This window comes from Pipistrellus hanaki, assembly GCF_964339955.1.
Source record: "Pipistrellus hanaki genome assembly, chromosome: 4".
In the NCBI taxonomy this organism is placed as follows: Eukaryota; Metazoa; Chordata; class Mammalia; order Chiroptera; family Vespertilionidae; genus Pipistrellus; species Pipistrellus hanaki.
The window spans coordinates 80,283,489-80,299,988 of record NC_140506.1 but is presented as its reverse complement, the minus strand read 5'-3'; the positions used below and the strand labels follow the sequence as shown (position 1 = coordinate 80,299,988).

Here is a 16,500-nt window from a genome sequence, read left to right as displayed (position 1 = left end):
GAACCTGGGCCCCTCGGTCCTGGCCGGCGTGGCTGTGATGATCCTCATGGTGCCCCTGAACGCCGTGATGGCCATGAAGACCAAGACCTACCAGGTAGGGTGTCCGTCTCCCCCACACTCCGGCCTGGGCCCCGGCCTGGGGCCTTTCTACGTGGGTTCTGGCCGAGTCTCTTCTGCTCCGGATGTGGGATTCTCAGCCCTGCCTGCCTGATGGGATCCCCGGAGGAGGAGTTTTAACAAATGCTGGTGTCTGGGCCCCCGTCCAGGGATTCTGATTCACCTGATACGGGTGGGGCTGGGCGTCACTCGTCTTTAAAGCTTCCTGGGTGGTCACAACGGGCAGCCGAGGTTGTGAGCTCCCGAAATCATTGGACCAGTGGGCCGGTGGCTGAAAGCATGTCTGGGAGCCTCTAAGAACTGATTCACGTGTGCGTGTGTGCATTTTAAAGAGTTAAGTAAAAATTACCCCTACGCCCTCTCCCCCCTTTACTTTGTGCTAGATACAGTGGTCAGCTCTTCGGTTTCTGAGATACTTTGTATTTTTAAGTTCTTAAATACCCAAGTAGCAGAGTGACTGCTTACTCATTATAAAAAAATGTTCAAATAATACAAAAGGTGCATAGACTAAAAGGGGGTGTGCCCTCCCCTCCCCCTTCACCCACCTTGAACACGGTGAAGCAAGTCCTTCCGGAACTCTCTGTGCATGTAGAGAGAGATCTGATCAGATAGTTAGGTTTGGTGTGTATGAGTATGTTTTTGTGCTCTTGTGACCACTTGTATTTTGGCCTGATGTCACCATTTGACACTGTGCCTGGGGGATTTTTCTGTGGTGTGAGTCTGACTTCATCCTCTTGAACTGGTGCCTGATGGTCCATAATAGAGCCGGGTCAGCGTTTACTTTCCTGCCCCTGCTAACGGCTGTTTAGGATGTGCCTGTGGAGTTCCAAACGAGAGGGCCGGGCCCCCGGATGGTGCCCGAGGAGAGGTGACTCCCAGGATTGTGGGGATGAGGCCTCAGCAGGTGGGGGCAGGATGGGCAGGAGAGGAGAGGCGAGGCGAGGAAGGGGCTGTGGCCCTGCCGCCTTTCACGCCTACGACACGTGGGCTTCCCTGAGAGCCACCTCTGAAACAGCTCCTGTCCTGGCTCTCCCCTCCTGGTGCTCAGTGTCCTCCTCGGGGGCCCAGGCACGACCCTGGCACTCCTGACAGGGTTCTTGTGAGCATTAAATGCCTGGATGCATGTAAAAGGCCCAGAAAAGTGCCTGGCACGTGGAAGGTGCAAGATTGCTCTTAGCAATTTTAACCGCTGCGTGGCGTGGACTCCCAGGGGTCAGAACAGTGCCAGCTGTGTGAGAAACATTTCAGTGTTTCACCAGTATCGTGGCTGAGAATTCATAAAGAAAATAACACAACAGAGGGAAGAACCCAACATCATCTCTCTTGTATTTGAATCTGCAGTGTAGGACCACGTTCCCTTTTTCCCCTGTTTCTATTCCCCAAAGCAGGGTTGGTTTTCTTCCCCAGTGATAGAAGAGTCCCTTGGAGCGCCCCCGGGTCAGGAGTGGGGTTCATGGCCGTTCCAGGGTTGGCTGTGTTTTCGCACCCTCAGGAAGGCCATTTGAAGGGGGGGGGCGGGGGGCGGTGTGTGAGTGATGGATGGTGTGATGCCGCGGCCGGCAGTGAGAGGCCAGCCCCCAGATGTGGGCTGATTGGCTTCTCTCTGAAGGTGGCCCACATGAAGAGCAAGGACAGCCGGATTAAGCTGATGAATGAAATTCTCAACGGGATCAAAGTGCTGAAGCTTTATGCCTGGGAGCTGGCCTTCAAAGACAAGGTGCTGGCCATCCGGCAGGAGGAGCTGAAGGTGCTGAAAAAGTCCGCCTACCTGGCCGCCGTGGGCACCTTCACCTGGGTCTGCACACCTTTCCTGGTGAGTGAAGCCAGGTCCATCTTGGCCACATCATTTTGTGTTGCTTTATTACCTAAGTATTTTTAAATTTCAACAAGGCCTTCTATCACTCCGTCACTTCATGCCTGCGGACTGAAGGGTCCCCAGTTTGATTCTGGCCAAGGGCAGATGCTCGGGTTGCAGGCTTGGTCCCAGTAGGGGGCGTGCAGGAGGCAGCCGAGCAATGATTCTCTCTCATCATTGATGTTTTTATCTCTCTCTCCCTTCCTCTCTGAAATCAACAAAAATATATTAAAAAAATAAAAAAATAAAGAATGCCACACACACCCTTTATTTTATTTGTAACACTTAGTGGCTTCCAGCTCAGGGTCCTCAAAGTAGCCAGTTCAGCAACTGCATGTTACGGGTTCCCCATGAAGTAAGGAGTTTGCACCAGAATGTCCACCAGCATTTGAGAGGGTCTTGCCAAGAATAAAGATGTCAGCTGAGGTAAACCGGGTGCTCAGTGCCATAGGTGAGCTACATGACGGTGCCGGGTTCTTACCTACTGCTGCCCGGTAAGACTTGTGTTGGCAGTGGCCTGTGCACCACACTACAAGAGGCAGTGCAAACACACTAGAAAACTTACTTACTCTTTCACTTACTGTGTCTCTCTCGACTGGAATGACAATTCCAGGAAGGCAGGGATTTTGTTTTTTCAGTTGTAGTAGAAATAAACAATAAAATAACTAAGAAATAATACAGGAATAAACTCTGCTTTGTGTACTCACTACTGTAAACCTGCTTTTGCCTAACCCTGTATATTCTTATGAGAATTCTATGACCTAAAAGCACACGTTTTCACAAATCATCCTATTTCCTATTAGACTGACATTTGTTTCATCACAGCCGAGTTGCAGGTGGAATGTTTAAGGAAACTCTTGTCTTTTCAGTGTTTGTTGACGTCTATTTATTCTAAGCCAGGGGCCAGACGTAGACAGGTGTGGACCACGGGCCGTAGGATGCTGACCCGGCTTAGAGGAATGGATGTTCTTCTAAGTCAGAGCATCTGCAGGTTCTACTGCCAGCTCAGGGTGTGACCTCCTCCCCTGGTTTTCACATCTTAGACACGAAGGGGTTCGGCTACAGGGATGTCACATATGGGGCCCTGCTGTCCCCCTCCTCCCTTGCCCATTCCAGACATCCACAGTCAGTCATGGTGTTCCCACCCACCGAGTTAGGTTCCAGCAGCACCCCCGGTGACCACTGTCAGCTGGCTGGAGTTGGCACAAGGGAGTGACTTGCCATCTCCTAGCTGTTCTGGGACTCTGTTTCCAAGATGCCTTCCAGCTCGGACACAGTGGCGTTCTGGGCTAGAAGGTTCTACCGTCTTATTCTTTCACCCTGCAGTCTCTCTGATTTTCCCCAGGGATTCAACAACCACCTTTGATTTTTAAAAGTAAAAACAATGTAAGACTGGATGGTAGTTGTAGAGGGTGTTCATTTAATTATTTTCCTTTAAGTTGCTAAATAGTCTCTACATGTTTATAACTGTACTAGAGACTATTCGTGCACTGGGGGGTGGCAATGGGGGTCCCTCAGGCTGGCCTGCACCCTCTCGCAGGTCGGGACTCCTTGAGGGATGCTTAAGCCGGCAGTCGGACATCCCCCCAGGGGTTCTTAGCACTGCTGTGGAGGCCGGAGAGGCTCCTGTCACTGCTCTGTGCTCACCACCATGAGCCCCGGCTTCTGGCTGAGCGGTGCTCTCCCTGTGGGAGCACACTGACCACCAGGGGCAGCTTCGGCGTTGAGCATCTGCCCCCTGGTGGTCAGTGCATTTCATAGCGACTGGTTGTTCTGCTGATCAGTCGATTTGCATATTAGCCTTTTATTATATAGGATTCTATTTTGTATATGTGATACATTTTATTTTAAAAACAGTAATGTGTTGCTATGGTAAAAATAGTTAAAGCTGTTTCGAAGGACCTACGATAGAGCTTTGCAACCTCAGCGCTATTGGCATTTGGGACCCCGATAATTCCTTGTCTCTTTGTTGTTGGGGCCGTTCTATGCATTGTAGGGTGGTTAGCAACATTCCTGACCTCTACGCTCAAGATGCTAAGTGGTGCCTCTCCCTCCAGTGTGACAATCACAAGCGTCTCCAGACATTGCCAAACAGCCCCCAGTTGAGAACGTGGTCTGCAGTGAAAAGCACAGCTCTTTTCCTCCCAGTTTCTTGTGTGTATTTCTAGAGAGACCTTATATGTCAGCATAACAGTGACTATGCGTAACAAATGTCATTAACCTTATATGGCTCTTTTAGCTGCTTTACTTTTACACAAGTGATAGCAAATCATATAGAAATCCAAGGCGTTTTGTTTTTGTTGTTTAAATATATTTTTCTTGATTTCAGAGAGGAAGGGAGAAGGATAGAGAGATAGAAACATCAGTGATGAGAGAGAATCATTGATCTGGCTGCCTCCTTCATGCCACACATGGGGAATTGAGCCCACGACCTGGGCATGTGTCCTGACTGGGATTGAAAACGTGACCTCCTGGTTTCTAGGTTGACACTCAACCACTGAGCCACTCCAGCTGGATGAAGGAGTTTTGAATTGCTCCTTCTCTCCCCCTCCCCCTCCCCCCCCCCCTTTTTTTTTTTTAAATAGGAAAAGATCTGCAGGCAGAGGGAGCAACAATAGAGTTTATTTTTATTTATTTATTTTTTAAAATATATTTTATTGATTTTTTACAGAGAGGAAGGGAGAGAGAGAGCTAGAAACGTTGAAAAGAGAGAAACATCGACCAGCTGCCTCTTGCACACCCCCTACCGGGGATGTGCCCGCAACCAATATACATGCCCCTGACCGGAATCGAACCTGGGACCTTTTAGTCTGCAGACCAACGCTCTACCACTGAGCCAAACCGGTTTCGGCAACAATAGGGTTTAATCCATGGGTTGTGTTACACTTAGGATGGGGAATTTTTTTGTTTTTTTTCCCCATCACCCTTTGCTCTGCACATTAAATCCTCTGACCAAACCGAGTTTCCAGCTTGTCACCTGAACCAACTTGCCCTTCACTCACTGTCTCTTGCCCTGGTCTCTCTTAGGAAGCCATGCTTAGGTGCGGACCGCCTTTTCTTGATCTTGAATTTGCCACTCAGTTTTGGGGTGGATGGCGGGCTTCCCGAGATGGGATTTGTTGAGCTGGGTGTCAGTGGGGACCTTGGCCCTGGCGGAGGCACCGGAGCCTCTGACTACATTAGGATAAAATATGTGGCCCTCAGCTCGCCTGGAAGGTGTTTGCCTGTTCATTTCTCTGGCGAATTCCTGAGCTTCAAGGATGATGAGGTGTTTACCCGCTGGGAGGTGTGATGGAAGACAGAGGCCGCGGGAGGTCAGACAGGAATGGGGATGCCATATGGTGGGATTGATGGGACTGTTGTTCTATGTTACAGAGCCTGGCATTTATCATGTCCACTTAATGCACTTTCCTGAAATAGCACCCCCAGGCAGCCGGCACTAGTTAGCATTTTCCATCTTGGAAGATTTGTGAGCTTCTTGCCTCCTACTTACCTTGTATATCTCCTTTCATTAGGTAGTTACCATTCCGGATGTCATTCGTGGACCTTGTGTTTTTTTGCTTGTCTCCGAGAACATAGGGGTCTCGGCAAATGGTGCACACTCAGCAAGTGTATGTGGAGGAATGAATGAATGAGATAATGGAGTAAACTATTTGTCTTGCAAATAGTGATCGGTTGTTCTACTGTTCAGTTGATTTGCATATTAGCCTATTAGTAAGGCACAGAAACTTAACTTAGATTGACTAGAGTAAAAAAAAAAAGAAAGGGATTTTTGAGTCACAAGACTGAAAAGTCTAGGAAAATGCTCGTTTTAAGCACGACTGGGGTTTCAGGCATGGTTAGATCTAGGTGCTCCAAAGATCTCTATTGCTTAGCTCTGCTTCATCCTTTCTGTGTTTTTGTGTGTGTGTGTGTGTGTGTGTGTTGGTTTTTTTTTGTCAGATGTGCTTTCCACACAGTTACAGTTCATCCTGTTATCTCAGTAACTCCTGTGGGGAGACAGCCCCCTTTCCCTGTTAGTTCCTGCAAAGCTATGGGATTGAGTCTCATTGATTGCAGTTGCCTATGTGCTTATCGTGACTCACCACAGCCAGGGAGGTGGTATGGTTGGATTAACTAGGCCTGGGTCATGAGCTTGGGGTGGGAGTGGGCGATTCCTCTGTGGCGGAAGCTTATCGACTGAGGCTGGATGTGGTTCTGTTCCCCAAAGGGAAACTGAGATGTTGTTACCAGCACCTGGGGAGTGGGTGCTGGGCAGGCAGTGAGAACAGATGCCAGGTTGTGTAGGGGTTGGGCTGGCGTAGGTGGTTCAGTCATTTGCCCCAGTTCTCAGTGGCGGCGCTGTGAGCACTTAGAGTGGGACAGTGTTCTTCATTGTTGGTGAAGGATTTCTCCCATGACAAGGCGGTAGCAAACCCCAGCTCCCCACCACCTACCACCCCAGTCACCTTCACACACACCCTGATAAGAGAACCAGGTTAGACCTATTTCCTACTGGACCGAGCGAGTCTCACTGAGACAGGCAGGCTACTTCCCGGCCCAGCTGGCAGGAAGCCAGAGCCCCAGTAATTGCCCCAATGCTTTCTTTTCTCCTAACAGCCAATTAGCAGCGAGGCTGAAGAACACGGCTTTCTGCAAGATTTACTTCGATGTGCTTAAATGTGGTTCCTTTCCCTCACTAGTGCATGCTAGCAAGAGATTGTCCTTTTCCTGACCTTCCCTCATTTAATTAGCTAAAACACACACCCCTGGATGGAGATTTAATATGCCGATGAGACATTCAATGCATGAAGAAGCATGTAGTTACACACACACGTGCCGAAGAGTCCCAGCCTCTACATATTTAGATGTCATACTTAGATGTCATCTTTCCCACCTCAACTCCTTTCAAACCGTTCCCTGGCTTTTGCTTGGGGAGCAATATTTCTCTTTCTCCTTTAGTTGTTTCCCTCAGCACACCAGCTACGTATGATAAACCTGTTGCCTGAGTACTGCTTTCTGGGGAACTCGCATGATTTCTCTCTCGCAGGTTCCCAAGAACCCAGTGGGAGCAATGGTAGGATTCTCACCCGCCTCCCAGGATCAATTCCTGGCCAGTGCACCAGGCTCTAGATCGGTTTCTGGTGATCTCTTCTGTTTCTACCCAGGGCGCCGGTAATGTCGGATCTCCATGCTTGCCTCCCCTCTGAGCACACAGTGCCTAGCACATAGTAGGTGCCCCGTTAGTAGCAGATGAATGAATGACTGCTGCTTCCTGGAGAAGCCAAAGCTGTGGGTCTGACAAGGGGTGGCAGGATGTTGTTCCCTCTGGACTCACACCCTGTGCCGCCGGCGGACACCCCGTCCCTGGGGCTGAGGGAGCTGGTGTGTTCTGGTGGTGAGATCCTTGATGCCTGGTTTTATCCACTGCTGAAGAGACACTTTCCTGCCTTCAGGAAATCCACCTACCCACCTGTCTGTTCGTCCATCCATCCTCCCACCCACAGACATTACCTGAGTATCTACCTTGATTTAGGTGCTGTCCTAGGCACTGATGATAGAGCAGCGAATACCACAGACACGATTCCCCGCCCTCATTCATCCTAATTGGGAGAGGCAGTAGGCATAACAAGCGCATCATATAGTGTGCTATTCCGCCGTAAGTGCTACAGGGAAAAAGGATTCGGGCTAGAGCCATGGGGAAGGCTTGCCGTTTTAAATAGGATGATGGAAGACCTTATCGAGAAGGGGACACTTGAGTCTCTACTTATTGGAGGTGAGGGGGCCCTCACAAGGAGAAGAAAGAGTGAGTGGAGAGGCCCTGAGGCTGGACCGGGCCGGCCCCAGAGGAAAGATAACTGTGGAGGCCAGTGAGCTGGAACTGAGGGGCGAGGGGAAGAACGGCAGGAACAGGAGCCAGACAAGCTACAGACGGGATGTTTACAAATCAGGTGGGCCCAGGGGCCCGAGTCAAGCTTTAGCTGCTATGCTATCATAAGCAAAAAGGACCGGTTTGGAGAATTGGGCTTTTAAAAATCATTTGATATTTTTTATTGAGATATGATTCACCACTTTTCAGTGTAACATTCAGTGGTGTTTCATATATTCACAAGGTTGTGCAACTGTCACCACTGTGTAATCCCAGAGTATTTTCATCATTCCCCACAGAAACCCTCATTGGCAGTCACTCCCCACTCCCTTCCCCACCCCCAACCCCCAGCCCTGGGCACCCGCCCACCTACTCTCCGTCTCTGTGGATTTGCCCATTCTGGATATCTATTTCCTATAAATGGGATCCTGTTTCGATGTGGCCTTTTGCGTCTGTCTTCTCTCACTTGGCACCAAGTGTTCAGGTTCATTCGGATGGCAGCCGGGCCAGTGCTCATTCCTTTGTACGGCCGAGTGCTGTTCCTCCGTGTGGAGTTTGGAGAGTTTGGATGGAGTGTGCCTTTGGTTATGTAAGAGGTCACTGCCGGAAGAGGGAGCCAGAGCAGGAGCACCTCGCCCTGCCCCTGGCCCTGGGGCTGGAAAATGTGTGTGCCGTGCCTCGGGGCCGTCCAGCTCGTTAATGTCGGAGCCAGGGCACCACCAGCTGTGCTTCCCAGCGCCTTGCTCTTGGAACCGGTTTATAGATTCTCTGGAAGAATAATCCAAGGAGCTGGGGCTGAGTTTTGTAACAAATAAAAACAGCTGCCATAGATTGCATTTTTCTGTGCCCCGGGTCCTGTGCTCGGTGCTCTGCCGAGCCCCGGGCTTCCTGCAGAGGGGTGTCGGGATCCCCACTTTGTAGATGGGAAAATAGAGGCTCACTCGGAGAGAAACGAGGCGGCACACCCACCTGGTGTGTGGCCGAACTTACGGTTTTAATTTTTAAGCTGTTTACAGTCTTCTAAAGCAGTGTTTCCCAACCTTCTCTCATGATGAGAATCACCTGGTGGAGTTGTTAAAACACAGATTCCTGAATCCCAACTAAGAAGTGCTAAACTAGGATTTTTGGGAACATATAGGTAAAATTGTATACTTAACTAGTGCTCTAAGACAGATGTTATATACAGAGCACTAAGTTAGGTATGCAATTTTACCTATATGTTCCCAAAAATTCTAGTTTAGCACTTCTTAGTTGGGATTCAGGAATCTGTGTTTTAACAACTCCACCAGGTGATTCTCATCATGAGAGAAGGTTGGGAAACACTGTAAAGGGTAACAAAGAAATGAGGCAGCAAATGAGACCCTGAAAATACTCTGAACCACAGCTATACCAGAGGTTTAAACTGGAAACCCCTGATTCCCAGCAGTCTGTTACTCCCCTCCCGGCCCCCCCAGTGATTGTAGGAGCCTGGGGCTGGCAGGGGACTGGGATCTTCTGTTCATCTGCCCGGTCCAAGGTTTTCCAGACCAGACCGCCCTGCTGGCATGTTCCAGGTCATCTCTTGGGGTGCCTCTGTTAGCCTCCCCTCTCTGCTGGCTCCCAGCAGTGAGGGAGAGGGGGAGGGGTGCAGACATTCACCCCATTATCTCTTCCCTGCTCTCTGAGCCAAGCAGCCTGGCCCTGGGTTATTCAGGGGTCCCTCATTTCTCCATCTCTAACAACTGAACCCAAATTCTGGTCACCGGAGTAGTAAAATCCCAGGAACGTAAAGCAAGGTAGTAAAACCACAAGGCTGAAGGCAAGCCTGACTTTATGGGGAAGAAAGTGGCTGTTTGCTTTCTTTCTTTCTTTCTTTCTTTCAAATAAAAAAAAAAAATAAAAAAAAAAAAAGTCGTCCTGATCTGGGAATATAAAACCGTATAAAGGTATATGAGCTGGGAGGAATTTTGAAAGTGGCATTCCTTCTCTACCTTCACGCCCATTTCACAGATGAGGCAGCGGAGGCATGGGGAGAGGAGGTAACTTACTCAGGGTTCCTGTGGCCCAGGGACTGTTCTGGGCACCAAGGATCTGGGCAAGACGGGGCCCCTGCCTTCGTGGTGTTCACATTTTAGTGCAGGAGCCAGACAGTACATACATGTATTGTCACCCTCGATGGTGATAGGTGCTGTGAAGAAAGAGAAACCGGGATGGGAGTGTGGGTAAGACGGAGTAACCAGCCCCCGTTTGGATGGGAAGGTTGTTTGGGCGAAGAGAACTGCACAGGCAGTGGCCCAGAGGTGGGGTGATGCTGTGTTGTGGAGGAGTCCGGTGTGTCCCAAAGGAAGATGATGGTAATTTGGGCTCCGGGTCATTTATTTATCCAGTCGTTTTCTGAGTGTCACCTTGGGCGTTTTCTGCTGCCCCCTGTGGCCAGTGTAGGTGACTGCAGCTCACGAGGGGAGGGCCTGAACCCCTGGCTGGGGAGCCAGGAGGGTAACTGGGACTGACTCGGGAACACAAGTCAGTGATGGCATTCTGCTTGCAGGTGGCCCTGTCTACTTTTGCCGTCTACGTGACTGTCAAAGAGACCAACGTCCTGGATGCCCAGAAAGCCTTCGTGTCCTTGGCCTTGTTCAACATCCTTCGTTTCCCCCTGAACATTCTCCCCATGGTCATCAGCAGTATTGTGCAGGTATGAGGGAGGCTGGGGGGCTGCAGGGAGGGCTCTCCGGGAACAAAACAAAAGGGCTTAACAGTCCCCCTGCAGGCAGTTCCCTCTGCACCGGTCATCCCACTGCGCCCATCCCTCTGTCTCCATCCCACTGCTCCCATCCCACTGCGCCCATCCCTCTTGTCTCCATCCCACTGCGCCCATCCCTCTGTCTCCATCCCACTGCGCCCATCCCTCTGTCTCCATCCCACTGTGCCCATCCCTCTGTCTCCATCCCACTGTGCCCATCCCACTGCGCCCATCCCTCTGTCTCCATCCCTCTGTCTCCATCCCACTGCGCCCATCCCACTGTGCCCAAACCACTGTGTCCATCCCTCTGTCTCCATCCCACTGCGCCCATCCCTCTGTCTCCATCCCTCTGTCTCCATCCCTCTGTCTCCATCCCACTGCGCCCATCCCACTGCGTCCATCCCTCTGTCTCCATCCCACTGCGCCCATCCCTCTGTCTCCATCCCTCTGTCTCCATCCCACTGCTCCCATCCCACTGCGCCCATCCCTCTTGTCTCCATCCCACTGCGCCCATCCCTCTGTCTCCATCCCACTGCGCCCATCCCTCTGTCTCCATCCCACTGTGCCCATCCCTCTGTCTCCATCCCACTGTGCCCATCCCACTGCGCCCATCCCTCTGTCTCCATCCCTCTGTCTCCATCCCACTGCGCCCATCCCACTGTGCCCAAACCACTGTGTCCATCCCTCTGTCTCCATCCCACTGCGCCCATCCCTCTGTCTCCATCCCTCTGTCTCCATCCCTCTGTCTCCATCCCACTGCGCCCATCCCACTGCGTCCATCCCTCTGTCTCCATCCCACTGCGCCCATCCCTCTGTCTCCATCCCTCTGTCTCCATCCCACTGCGCCCATCCCACTGCGCCCATCCCTCCGTCTCCATCCCTCTGTCTCCATCCCACTGCGCCCATCCCACTGCGTCCATCCCTCTGTCTCCATCCCACTGCGCCCATCCCACTGCGTCCATCCCTCTGTCCCCATCCCACTGCGCCCATCCCACCGCACCCATCCCTCTGTCTCCATCCCACTGCGCCCATCCCTCTGTCTCCATCCCACTGCGCCCATCCCACCGCGCCCATCCCTCTGTCTCCATCCCACTGTCTCCATCCCTCTGTCTCCATCCCACTGCTCCCATCCCACTGCGCCCGGAGGGCCAGGCGAGCCTGGGCCCGTGGCTTTCCTGCTTCTTGGTCGTGCCCCAAAGACAGCAATACATATTCGTTCTTGACAAGGAACTCGTATGCTTAGGATTATTGCAGCCAGGCTTACCCGTGCTCTGTAAGATGCTTTCTGAAGTGTTTATTCTATTCTGGTCCGCTGTGTTCCACCCTGCCCTATCCCCTAGTCCAGTGGTCGGCAAACTCATTAGTCAACAGAGCCAAATATCAACAGTACAGTGATTGAAATTTCTTTTGAGAGCCACATTTTTTAAAACTTTAACTTCTTCTAACGTCACTTCTATAAAATAGACTCGCCCAGGCCGTGGTATTTTGTGGAAGAGCCACACTCAAGGGGCCAAAGATCTGTAGTTTGCCGACCATGGCCCTTGTCTATCTTTTTAAAAATGTATCTGTTGACCCATTGCATTGATTTCACCAGCCACTAATAGGCTTTGACCCATTTCAAAAACCCCAACCTAGACCACCCCCCTAGAAGTCCTAACATTCATGCAGTGACCCTGTAAGGAGAGGAAAGCGCCCTCTCCACTTTCACCCCATTTGAAACGTCCACCACTTTCCCGCCGATCGTGTTTTTCACACTCGTCAGCCTCGCATGGCACGTATTCATGTTGAAAACCCCATTTTCAGCCACACAGAAGAATCGGTCTTAAGATTTGGTTGTAGGCCTTATTTATTTTTTTTTTAGAAAAGCAGATAAGACCCCTTTTTATTATGATACATTTCAAACATGTACAGAAGAAGAGACTCAGATAATGATGAACTTCGTGAGCCCATCACCCAGATTCAACATTATGTCACACTGGTTTATCAGCTCCTTTTATATCCCTCTACCCCCCCCTTCTTCCTCCCTTTCTTCATTTCTTTTTTTCTTTGCTGAAAAATTTTAAAGCAAATCCAAGACCTCGTGGCCACTCACCCAAAAATACTCCTGCGTGCCTTTCTTCTTGCATAGCTGTGACACCATTACCATGCCTCACGAAGTTAGCAGTCCTTTCTTAAAGGAACACTCCGCCCATATGGACACTTCCCGGGTTTGTTGGCAGCACAGCGCCAGTGTTAGACCATGGCATCAGACCGGACCTGGGTTCAGCAACCTCGGTACTTGAGTTCTGGCTTAGAAAGAATTCAGAGCCAAGACTCAAACCATAAGAGAACATTTATTTGGAAAATCACAGAGGGTGAAGAAGTAGCTCATAGAGAAGATGGGCTTAGGAAACAAGTTATAGGGGTAAAGGGAGGGCCCTTGGAGCTTGGGAGTGAGGAAGGTGAAGGTGAAGTGCCTGGGGGGAGGGTAAGGAGGAGGGGGAGGGGAAGGGGCTGGAGAAAGACACAGGCCTGCTCCCAGGAGGGAGCACTGCTGGGTCCTCAGACTTGAGGGTTTTGAGGGTGGAGGTTTTAGGGGAGGTCCCAGGAGAAGATCTCAGTAGAATAGTCACCAGCTTTCCAGGTGTGTCCTTTCAGGGTCAGAGCAGCTGGTCCTGAGGTCAGCAGTGGTGTCACTTGTCTGGTTTTGCTGCTTTTCGGGGCCTGGAGCTGAAATACAGCTCGAGGCTTAGATGTTATCTCTAGGGAGGAAAGGGCAGGGGTCCAAATCACGTGACCAGTCATATGGAAAGGCCAGGGGGCCCCACCTGCATGACCAGCAATATGCTAGAGGAGGAAAGGTCACCCTGGGGGTGAGGTCCTGCCCTACATTTGTCCTTTACGAGGCACTCCGCCCTGCTGACCTTCTGTATCTGGCTCATCGCCTTTGCTCTGCTCATGTCTAACTGCCTCACTCAGATTGTCTCATTCATGTCTTTGCAGTCGGGCTGTTTGAATCAGAATTGGGCTATTTGTGTGTGTGTGTGTGTGTGTGTGTGTGTGTGTGTGTGTGTTTGAATTTATTTTTATTGGGATATATTTGACATATAACTGTAAGTTTAATACATTGATACATTGCAGTATGACTGCCACTATGGTGTCAGGCAACACGTCTATCACGTCACAGTTATCATTTCCCTGTCTGTGATGGGAACAGTTAAGATCTCGTCTCTTAGCAACTACACTGTACATTCAGTCCCAGGACTTCCTCAGCTCCTCGCTGCTCATTTGTGCCCTTACACAGGACCATTGCCTTCCATTATTATGTTTGTTAAGTCCCTTTGCATCTAGAAAAGTCCTTTCTAATACCGGTTGTGGGATTTTAAAGGAGAACAAATTAGAACTGTTTTAGTTGTTACTCTGAGGTGAAGGCTGGTTTTGGGAAATGCAGAGCCTGCAGCAATGAGGGAGGGCGTGGGCCCTCTGCACCCAGGGCAAACCACTGGATGCTAGCCTGGGGTCTGTTTTGCAAAAAAATCCTTTTAAAAATAACCATGCCTTGTGTATGGTTGCTTCCTGTGTAGGCGAGTGTCTCCCTCAAACGCCTCAGGACCTTTCTGTCCCACGAGGAGCTGGATCCAGACAGCATCGAGCGACAGCCCATCAAAGACGGTGTGTGCGTTTGGTCCCTCTGTGCAGGGCGCTGCCCTCCACTCAGCTGTCCTTCGATTGGCTTTGCCCAGCAGCTTGTCTGTGAGGCCGCGTGGGGGGAAGGATCTCTGCAGAGTGGGTGGACTCGAGGGCCTTGCCTTGCAACTCCCAGGGGGGTGAACTTGCACTTCTGCTTTCTTGCTGAGAGGCACCCGTGGACGAGGCCTCTCCCTGAAGGTCAGCTTCCGGGGTACCTAGACTTCGGTTCTATTCTGGGCGGATGCACAGACAGAACTAGGCTGCTGGGGACTGACCAGTTGTGTGTACTTGGTCCCTTTACTGCTCTGAGCCTCAGTTTCCCCACCTGGATAATGGGAATGAAGGTACTTTTCTGTGTCAGGGGGTTATATGGGTTTTTATTGGTAAGTTTGTTTATTTAATAGCATATTGGTTTGTCCTTTCCCAGCCAAGGCCCCTGACCAGGGATCTGATCCATGGCTGCGGCTCCAGGCACTTAATAATCGGCTCTACTAGCACTCACGGCAGCAGCCACTTTCACACCAGTGACACTCCCGCCAGGTGCTCTGTTCTAAGGACGTCGATGTGATATCCCATCTGCTGCTCCTGTGGCACAGAGAGAGGGACTGTGGAAACCCCCATTTTAACAGATGAGGAAACTGGCCCCAGTAACTTGCCCAGATCTCACAGCCAGTACAAACTGGAGTCGGGATCCACACCATGGCCTGTGCTCTCAGCCACCGAGTGGGTTTGTTGTAGGCGGTGGGAGCGGCACCAGGTGTCAGACCGGCGGGGTCAGGCCAAGCCTGGGTTCAACCTCGGTACTTAGGTTCTGGCCAGGAAAGAATTCAGAGCCAAGCCCCACACTATAAGAGAACATTTACTTGGTAAATCACAGAGGTACAAGTAATTCTTAGATGAAATGGGCTTTTAAAGAGGTAAAGAAAGGGCCCCTTTGGGAGTGAGGAAGAATGGGGCAGGGAGAGGGAGGGAAACGGGGAGGGGGAGAGAGAAAGGGAGAGGGGAAGCTCAGGCACAGGCCTGCTCCCAGGAGGAAGAGCAGCGGGCCCTCACCCTAAGGGTGTTTTGAGTGGAGACTTAGGGGGGGTGCCCGGGGAAGATCTAAATAGACTATTCAGCAGTGTCCCAGCTGTGTCCTTTAGGGTTGTGGTCTCCGCTGATTGGCCAGCACCAGGGCAGGGGGTCGTTCAGTGCAGCTGGTCCTGAAGTTGGTTCTGTTGCTTATCGGCCTGGAGCTGAAATACAAGTTGAGGCCTAGATGTTATCTTTGGGGAGAAAAGACGGGGGGCGAGGGGTCCTGGTCCAAACACCTGGCCAGAGATAAGCCAGGGGAGAAAAGTCACCCTGGGAGCAGGTCCCACCTTACAAATGCCTGTTGCTAGGCACCTGGGCCTTCCCACCCTGATCTTCTGTACCTGGCCCATCATCATCACCATCCTCATCCTTGCTCTGTTAATGTCTGTCTGCCTACCACATACTGAGTACCTACTATGTGCCAAGCACTGTTCTAAGGACTCTCCGTGTATTGCCTCATTTACTCCTCATCACAGCCCCCCTATGGAGTCCATCCCATTATTATCCATCCTGTTTTATAGACGAGGAAAGCCAGGCACAGAGAAGTTTAGTAGCTCGCCCAGACCTATCCAGCCAGGAAGTGGCAGTGTAGGGCTCTGAGCCTGCACAGTGTTGGCTCCAGAGCCCCATGAATGTGTGTGTATATTGGTTATAATGAGCACTACCTGGCACCTCAGTCTTCAGTGCTGTGTAAAACACCAGCACAGTGCCTGCTAGCCCAGGAGAGGTGGCGGTCGTTGCTTCTCTAGTGTCAGTGAGAAGGTCTGCGGCATTGCCAGCTCTGCCTCGGCACCACTGGCGTTCCGGCCGATCATGCTTTCTCTGGTGTGGTTATATGATGAGCAGCATCCCTGGCTTCTACCCACTGGATGCCAGTAGCCCACATCCCTATTTTTTTTTTTTAATTTTTATTGATTTTTAGAGAGAGAAGAAAGGAGAGGTAGAGATAGTAACATTGAAGAGAGAGAAGCACTGATTGGCTGCCTCCCGGACGCCCCCTGGGGGTTGAGCATGTGCCCTGACTGGGAATGGAGCTGGTGACCTCTTGGTTCACGGGTCAATGCTCAACCACTGAGCCACGCTGGCCTGACCACACCCCAGTTTTAACAGCCCAAAATGTCTTTTTTTTTTTTTTTTTTTTTAAATGTTAGCCTTTATTGTTTTTCTTTCTTTCTTTTTTTTTTTTTTAAATCAATCTTTATTGTTCATATTATT

The 16,500-nt window shown here is 50.9% G+C and overlaps 1 protein-coding gene across 2 annotated transcripts in view; it reads left to right on the top strand.

The window, feature by feature from the left end:
- ABCC1 (ATP binding cassette subfamily C member 1 (ABCC1 blood group)) overlaps positions 1 to 16,500 on the top strand; it is a 140,355-nt gene that overhangs the window by 78,997 nt on the left and 44,858 nt on the right. For both annotated transcript variants that reach the window (XM_084881083.1, XM_084881082.1), the window contains exons 11-14: positions 2 to 94; positions 1,727 to 1,930; positions 10,348 to 10,494; positions 14,106 to 14,193. In XM_084881083.1, coding sequence (XP_084737209.1) covers positions 2 to 94; positions 1,727 to 1,930; positions 10,348 to 10,494; positions 14,106 to 14,193 — 532 coding nt within the window. The remainder of the gene's footprint in view (position 1; positions 95 to 1,726; positions 1,931 to 10,347; positions 10,495 to 14,105; positions 14,194 to 16,500) is intronic.